At 39.5% G+C, this 8,866-nt stretch overlaps 1 protein-coding gene across 3 annotated transcripts; it reads left to right on the top strand.

Moving 5' to 3' along the window:
* Positions 1 to 2,834: 2,834 nt before the first annotated feature.
* zic4 (zic family member 4) lies at positions 2,835 to 8,451 on the top strand. 3 transcript variants are annotated; one of them, XM_084703547.1, is made up of 3 exons: positions 2,835 to 4,583; positions 4,692 to 5,309; positions 7,358 to 8,451. In XM_084703547.1, exons 1-3 carry the CDS (start codon positions 4,160 to 4,162, stop codon positions 7,792 to 7,794), a joined length of 1,479 nt encoding a protein of 492 aa, XP_084559673.1. In that variant the 5' UTR covers positions 2,835 to 4,159; the 3' UTR covers positions 7,795 to 8,451. The 3 variants fall into 3 exon arrangements, with proteins under 3 accessions (XP_084559673.1, XP_084559674.1, XP_084559672.1); XM_084703548.1 differs by having other exon boundaries at positions 2,835 to 5,309; positions 7,358 to 7,470; positions 7,586 to 7,741; XM_084703546.1 differs by having other exon boundaries at positions 2,835 to 5,309.
* The last annotated feature ends 415 nt before the right edge of the window (positions 8,452 to 8,866 follow it).

Below are 8,866 nucleotides of genomic sequence, written 5' to 3'. Positions count from 1 at the left end.
AGACAACACAGTCCACCCCTGATGAATGGAAAAGGAGGGGGATGGTCATGTGACAATATTCTTGGTCTCTCATTGGAGCATCCTTTCTCCCCCCCGAGTAACATCCACTCACCAAATAACAATCCGTGGTGCTGTGCCCACACTCCCATTGGTCCGTTTACATCATCAATCCTAAGTATTGTGAGATTGCTGACTGAGGATTTGGTTAAAAGGCTGAATAACAACACAAAAAAGTTTTGAAATGTAAAGAAAACAAAGGGCTATGTGAGAAAATGTATTCACATTCGCTTGTAGGTGTTTATTTATTCATTTACTGCTGAAGCAAAATATGTTTTTTTTCTAAATGTGTTTTATCCACAATATATAAAATGCATATGAAATAAGCATTTGCCTATTACAGTCCACACTTGGCCGCAGGAAACTTAACAAAAATGCCCACACCTCGACAACCTCCCTTCCTCACAAAAAAAACATTTTGGCAGCAAATGCAATGCATTCACCACCAATTTGATGTTCCAGAGCACATGGGGCATGCAGATTTCAAGTTAAAAGTTCAAATGTATTGCAGGAGTACTGGTCAACCTCAGCTAGCAAGATATCTAACCTCGAAATTGATCAATCAACATATTTTGACTAAAAACATGTACCTGGGAGAGTCTACATAACCAAGCTATGTTGCATATAAAGCCTAAACAACGGCGTCATGTAACCAGCACCGTTTATGATGCTGCTGTCAGCTTCTCACACTTCAATGGACACCATTTTCATAAACTCTGTTATTGCAGACGTTTAAGATAGAGCTGCACGTGAGCTACGTTTGCAGCACTCTATCTTGACCTTTTTCTGAACAACCCGTCCCCCCATGTAGCCCACCTGCCAAAGAGATAACATCAGCAGTTTGGGTCCTTGCTTCACATTCCTGAACCATGTTTTTACGGAAAGGTTTCCCCAAACTGTTTTTCGAAGTCATTATCTTCCAGTTGATTTGTTACACAGAAACATGCACATTGACAATGTGAGATAGCCTATATTTTTTTTGTCTGTATAGTAACGGTTAACCCTTGCATGTGTAGAACGTTGTGGGTTGTCGAAGTTATGATGTGGGATTTGCGGCGCTCTCTGCAGGAACCTCCGGCTGCTAGAGTTCAAAGCCGCGCGCACAGACGTGCCATGCGAACCATTAAAATATCATCTTGACTGCTAGTTTTCGTTAGTCAGTCCCAAACACATACTAGCGAGACCGAGGGAAGAGACGGCGAAGTTAAGGTTTAAAAGTTGTTATACCCAACAATACATTTCGAAGGAACCTTCAACAGGTGGAAAACGGTAAGAATAGCACGTGTACGGAAGTGACTTTGAAAATAGAAAAGACAGAACATGGCCCTGTTTCTGCCGGCGTCAGAAGGGTGTCAGGTTTTGAAGAGTTTTTACTTATAGCCCTACTTGGTTGAGCTGTTACTTTGGGCGTGCATTTTTCTATATTCTGTATCGCATGTATAGACTGGTTATATGATATAAATGCTTACAAACTATCTTGACTGACCTATGGACAATTGTCCCAAACGGTCGGATAGGTCTGCTGGACATTTTTGATTGAGATGTAATACATAATTGATGGTCTTATTGACACAGACATTTCCAAAGAATGTAAACATATAAACAATAGATATAAATAGAAATATAGTGAGGGTAATTTGACTATACCTAACTTGATGTTTTGTTCAGCAACCGACCCTTCATTGGTGTCTATTTGTGAGCAAAGCACTTCAAAGTACAAAGTGTTACAGAAATTCCTCAGAAGACAAGGCTACAGCTACGAGCCTATACCAGTCTGTGAGCAAAGGCCATTACATAAGTTACTTTAGGATCAATCATAGTTTTCATAATATTTCCTTCATTATGACTTGCTGGATGGACATGGTATTGTCATCAAAGGCTTTTTACATTTACATTCTTAAGAGAGATTCTCAAGTTTATTAAGAGATGTCCGTTCAATTTTATTGTAATTTGTTTTTATTACTGCAAAGTCACAGATTAAAGTTTGACTAGGTTTGAAACAGATTATTGCCTCTGAGGTAAAAAGAACAAGAAAAAAGCGATGGTAGCCTAATTAACTTTTCGTCTGACGGTTTTTGTTGAAAATATTTAACTTACCTACTTCGCTACCAAGTTGACTTCAAATGACTGTCCTCACTTGACTACAAAAGCTCCATAGTCATCTTTTGGAGACTGAAATGAATTAATTGACCATTTATCGTAGGCCTACATTTTAGAAGTTGGACTCCAAATATAGCGTTAACTTATGAACTTGTGCGGAATGCGTTTCTTAAACTATTGAAACATAGACTACTTCATGTTCAAGCAATGGTCATATAGTTGTAAAATATTGTCTTGACACACTGTCAAAATAAATTAAGATTTTACTGCCTTTGAATCACCCATCGTTCTTAATATCTGTGATTGATCACAATGGTCACATTAACATACACCCAATAGCGTTTTAGATTTTAAAATGTGATAGCCTACTTGACATGAATTTAATGGTAACTGACCTTTTAGGGTGGTCAGCTCACATTACAATACATCTTTGTTATGATTATTACGAAAAGGCTCCAAGCTTTTTCTAAAGTAAGACTCCTGTGATCAATAACTTTTATTGTTAATTCATCTTCTTTTATACAGGCTTTATACATTATTGGAAAAATTCCACGCAGACGACAATTCCATATGCCCCTTTCGATATTACCCAAAGAAAACATGATCTTAAAATGTTAAATAGAGACAATATATAATTTTTCTCGGCCAGTCTTAAAATAGCAGACCAGTGGCTGGTAGTAGGAACTTAAAATGTTCAGGTGTCATAATGCATTGGTCATCTGAAGCTAGATTTTTACCAGTCTGTTGGGGTGGCTATAGTCTATATTGCGGTCACTCACTTCTAAGCACTAGTTTAGAGACTTTAATACAATGTAGGCTACTGGTCAATTCGCCTACGAAATAGGCCTACGTGGGAAAATAATGTTTTTTGGTCTTACACCCAGTAATTAATTCTTAACATGGTTTTATACTTTAGATTATCGTGCATTTCCCGTGTGGACCTGTTATTATACCATGGGCACAGAGTAGCCTAGGCCTAAATTAATTAGGTTATAGCTTATTTTAGCCAGTTCCTTTTTGTCCCTAACTCTTTGCCTTACTGCGCATTCTTGCTGTACCACCTCCTGCACCCCTGATCCACTCCAGTTCTGGGTCTCAATAAGACAGAGCTAGAGAGCGAAATCACACCGGATCACGACAACAGGTCCGCTCAATTACTTATTTTTTCGGGACAATAGACGTCGCTCACTCTATTCACAAATAAAGAGAAACCGATCCCGACGTGCTGGAAGCAACAAATGCGCTACGAGGGGTTGTAACTTGCGGGTGGGAGGACATGTAAATATGTTTCTTTACCGTCTTTTTTTACAAAGTGTGTTAAAACGCCCTCTGTGGAACATTTATTTCGTCAGAATACGTCTTTGATGCAAGCATTTAAGAACGCGACGATCTTTTTCATCGTTGCATTTGTCTAATGACATCGTTGATCGTTTATATAACGGAAATAAGATATTTCGGAATTATTAATGATCTGTATAACCTTATAAGTAAACAAAGCACTCTTGCATACTCAAGCACGTTTCCTTGGTCAAAATCTTGTAAATCAGTATTACAAAGTTCCGTGTAACTCGCGTTTACAGTTCTGAAGCAAAGATTTAACTTTTAGGAAGGAGTTTAAAGTACAACAACCTTTGCATAACAACTACTTTTTTCCCATGTGTAGCCTGAGGCACGGCGCAGGCGCTCTTGTTCCTTGCTGTCACTAAAACATTTTTCTTCGCATTGGAAACTGTCACAAGTGACGTCAATCACTGAGCTCTGACCAATTAGAACGCGGGGTGATTGTTTAGCTCCACGGGCTGCAGCGCCTACCATGAATCTCTATTCAGTATATCAAAGCTTCCTGCTGCTGCCTCTCAAGCGAATGGGATTCCATGTAGGCACTGAGATAGAATCTCAACTTTAAAAACTTTTTTTCTTCTATTTTTCATTGCGATTAAAATACATTTGTCATCATCATTATTATTTTGCCTGCTGTCAAGTCATTCTAAAATTAGGAGTAATGAGCGTGGATGCTTTGGGAAGCCCTGTGATGGACCCTACGTTTTCCAAACGGAACACGGCGCTGAGATTAGTTGACTTGGCAGGGGCTCACCACCATCACCATCATCACCACCATACCCCTCAGAGCGTGACAGGCTTCCCGGGGTTCAGCAGCCATCCACACTCAATGGCTCACGCGCACCCTGGGGAGATTACTGCGGAACCCCGCCTGGGGCCGAGTCCATTCGGGCCAGAACACATGGGGCACTCCGCGGCCCTCAAAATCAGCCCAGCCCATCATTATCCCCACCACCATCACCACCACAATCATCATATGGCAGGCCACAGTGAAGTGGTCTCCAGTCAAACGGGAGCTTTTGGCCCGGTGCAGGCAACGACGGTACCCTATTCTATGTCTCACACGGCCCAGGCGTTATCCGCAGGTAGGGATTTCCTCATTCGAAGAGATCTGACACCTCAAGCCATGCCAGTGCTGACCGACCAGGCTCCTGGTTCAACCTCTCACCACGGAATGTTTGTCTCAACAACAGGTAGCTATCCAGGACACTATGGTCATCACCCCGACGCTGGAAACCATACCCTCTTCTCTGGACTCCATCACGATCAGCCATCTAACGGAGCACCAGGTGGCCAAACCTTGAATGGTCAAATAAGGTTAGGAATACCTGGAGAAATGTACGTTAGGTCTGATCACTTGAGTCAAGTGGCAAGCTCAAGGGCTGATCCGTTCTCCGCCTCGCCTTTACATGGCTACGGTGGTCTGAATCTGAACATGAATCTCAGCGCTCATCACCACGGAGCCGGTGCCTTTTTCCGTTACATGAGGCAGCCGATAAAGCAAGAACTCATTTGCAAGTGGCTGGAACCGGAGCACTCGCCGAAGAAACTTTGCTCCAAAACTTACAGCACTATGCACGAGCTGGTAACGCATGTGACAGTGGAGCATGTCGGAGGACCCGAACAGGCAAACCATATATGCTTTTGGGAAGAGTGTCCAAGGGAAGGAAAACCATTTAAAGCCAAATACAAACTTGTAAATCATATCCGCGTGCACACCGGAGAGAAACCGTTTCCTTGTCCATTCCCTGGATGTGGAAAAGTATTTGCAAGATCTGAAAACCTTAAGATTCACAAAAGAACACATACAGGTCAGTGACTTAATTTATATTTAGCTGCGCTTTTCAAAGAACATATAATACAAATATTACATTGTATTTACGATCGACTACCATCAATAGGCTACAATCTCTATATTGCTTCACAGAGATTTAGCCTAAATATTAAGCAATTGAATTTTTAACACTTGCCACTAGTGGGCTATATCTTCAGTAAACAAACCTATACTGGTTTTATTAAAGCCATACCCCAAAGAGAGAATTAAAAACAGTGTAGTAGTGTTTGGTAAATAGCATTTTACGTATTATTTGAACAAATCAACGTCTATACAAGCATATTAACTTTCTGTGGATGCAGCAGCACAGCGTGTTTGAGTCTAAACCTAATTTCTAAGTGTTTGTTGTTAGTTGCATCAGTGGTCAAAAGTTGTAGAAGGATGTGGCTTGGGGATTCTGGTACAGCTCACTCAAGCGTTTGACGTGTGAACTGACATGTTTATGCCAAAATAGATCGAAGATTCAGGCCTACCACCAGTCTATCAGAGCACCGCCACATATGGAAAAGTAGCACACAACTGTTCAAAAAGATACGTATTATTCTTAGAATAATAAAATGAAAGTTGGCTGTTGGAGGATTGGAGGAAATTATGGTTTGTTGGATTGTCAATGCTTTTCAGTCTTGTTTTTAAAAGACTTGTTGCTGAATTCCCATGTGTACAGTCTGTCTCTGTAGTCTATAGGTAGGTCATCATCTGACTTGTATCGATTTTTTAAAGGTAATCTTGCATTAATGCCAAAACGTATTGAACAGGATACATGATAGGTTAGATATATTATGTCAAAATATAAATTATTCTCTGTTTACTTTCAGTATGAATGATTATCTAAAACTTCTCATTTTAATACTTTATTTGACTATAATATATACAGCATTAGAATAATATGACTAGTATTTACATTATTGTTGTTTCTATTAGGACTTACTTAATTATAAATATTATTAGTTGTATTTGTTAAGATTATTAGGATTTTTTTTTTACTGGTTAAATATGTTATGTTGAAGGATGTATTCAATAGAAGCATCAGCACAAACTCCAATGCTAAAAGACAACATGCAATAAAGCTATACAAGGAATATTGTAGTTGCTTACAAAGCAGGGAAATGCTTTGGGTAATACTCATCCTTGCTAAAGCAACAAGTCGATAGAAAGAAGCGCCTAGAAAAAGGAGGGGCCACAGCAATGTAACAGGTAGTCTATACCACCATGTTTTACAGGCTGCCCTCTGAGTTACATTATTTGGTGGGACTTGTAATGTATTGTAACAACATTCTTTCTTTGTGTTACATTTGAGAAAAATGATCAACAAACACTTCCTGAAAACATAATATCTGGGACATTCAGACATTTCTGACATTCGGATACATAGTTTCTAAAGAGAAGAACATACACTTTTGGGCCCAATCCCATCATACTCTGCATGGAGTGTGTATTCAGCCCAGTAAATGCATAATTCAAACCATTTGCTAACAGTACAAATCTGTTAAATTATTTCAGTGTGTGTTGACTCCCAAGGGCCCTGGTCCTTGGTATAATGTTTAAAACTGAAACTGTGGTTATGGCTCAATCTTCCCTTGGGGTCTGCTCCTCGATGCTTCCTAGTAAAACACTAATATCCTTGATTGGCTCTCTCAGCTCAACAGCTGAAGGTCAAATTGATATTCAACACGCAAGTATAATTAGACAGCAGCAATTACACATGAGTCGCTTGGCGCATAAGAGAAATCAGCGTTTGATGATTCTAGTGTAATTTATTCAGATTGTCTTTTTGCCTGGTCATGTTGTCGGCCTTTATGGACTGTCATGGTTGCAGGTGAACAGTAACAACCAAATGTTGCTCCTGTGCCAAGTAAGTCCTTTGACTTTATGAATATTCAGTTTGGTTGACAACATTGTGCCACTTTAGGTGAGCATTGTTTCTCCGCCAGCATTGCTTATATATCGGGACCTTGACTTCAAGGTAAAAGTTCCCGATTGCTTTTGCAAGTCGAGTATCACCTAAACTATGTTATTTCATTGCAGGTGAAAAGCCCTTTAAATGTGAGTTTGACGGATGTGACAGACGTTTCGCCAATAGCAGTGACCGGAAAAAGCACTCCCACGTGCACACCAGCGATAAGCCTTACAACTGCAAAGTAAGAGGTTGTGACAAATCTTACACACATCCAAGCTCACTAAGAAAACACATGAAGGTGCACTGTAAGTCTCCACCACCAAGTTCAGGCTACGAATCTTCAACTCCATCATTAGTGTCCCCCTCATCGGACATAGGCCGCGAGCCAGGGGCTTCATCGCTCTCAGAACCCGTCGCGTCGTCACAGCCCGCCAATCTTAGTGAGTGGTACGTTTGTCACAGTTCTGGAGCCAGTGGCACGCATACACCACCCAGCGGTTCCTCCACACCTGACCCCTCAGATGACCCACCTTACAGGAACCCTCAGTCAAGGGACGCCTTCTAACAGATTCCGTTTTGAAAATGCAGCAAACATAAATATATTTTCTATTGGGCATCAACCCAGAAGGTATATTTTCAAATGTTTTGATTCAATACACTGGCATATGGCCAATTCCTATGAAAAAAATGTATTTTCTCCGCATAAAGAAAATATGAAATTCAGTTTGTACATTTCTGATATATGGTACTGATTTAATGTAGCCTTCGCATGTTGCATTATTTTGTAAATTCAGTTTAGACTTAAACATCTTTTTAATTTATTTTTTAATCTGAGCCTTTTTGTATTATCGAACCAAAGTGTTTCAATATGAAATGTATATTTGTAAATTGCTCATTGTTGATGTGTTAATGTTAACAGTAGCCACATTTTTTGTAAGCTTCTGTATTTAAGCAATTTTGTTTGCTAAAATTGTTTGTATACATGTTTTATGTTTCATACAGATGTATTTTCATTTGTGATGAAAGTCAACTATTTAATTGTTTTCATATGGTCTATTTGATATTACCTACAAAGTCATAAATGTTTATTCAACGTGGGCATTTGGTGGGTATTTTGTATTCTCACAAATTTGTCAGCAATGCCTTTTTATTATGTGTTCTCATCCAGTGTACACTTGAAATGTGTACCATATTGGCCTGTAATTTTGTCGGTATTTGGAATAAAGGGTGTACGATAAAATGTTTTCTGGCTTTTGTGACATATTCATGTCTCACATTTCTGTCCATTGTTCCGGTTCAGCAAAAATCCACTGACATAGGCTAAGGAAAACAATGATGAAGCAACATTTTTGAATCAAGAAAAAATTGTTGTGGTCTGAAATGTGATACAATACTTGAGGCAGAACATTTGCCTTGCCGTTGAATTAATAAAAAGGTGTCAAGCACGTTGGGCACCTATTTTCTACACGTGCTTCATAACTTAAGATAAGATTTGGGGCAGTTTTGATTGGGCAACGATAATGTGTCCTCAGGCCATCATTTCTGATGCCTTCATTGAATGCATACTTGTCTTGTCAGTGTAACTTCAAACAAAGCCTACGATAATCTCTCTTTTTGAATACATTAAATAACAACTA

The sequence above is a fragment of the Hypomesus nipponensis genome, chromosome 8, assembly GCF_054491055.1.
Source record: "Hypomesus nipponensis isolate SF chromosome 8, ASM5449105v1, whole genome shotgun sequence".
NCBI classification, from domain to species: Eukaryota; Metazoa; Chordata; class Actinopteri; order Osmeriformes; family Osmeridae; genus Hypomesus; species Hypomesus nipponensis.
Note: the sequence above shows the minus strand (reverse complement) of the source record. Positions and strands in the feature narration are given on the sequence as shown.

Excerpts from the sequence above, each read along its gene's own strand:
- zic4 (XM_084703546.1), top strand. The coding sequence starts at position 4,160 with ATGAGCGTGGATGCTTTGGGAAGCCCTGTGATGGACCCTACGTTTTCC. Across the intron at positions 5,310-7,357 it reads TCACAAAAGAACACATACAG|GTGAAAAGCCCTTTAAATGT; the intron begins GTCAGTGACTTA and ends ATTTCATTGCAG.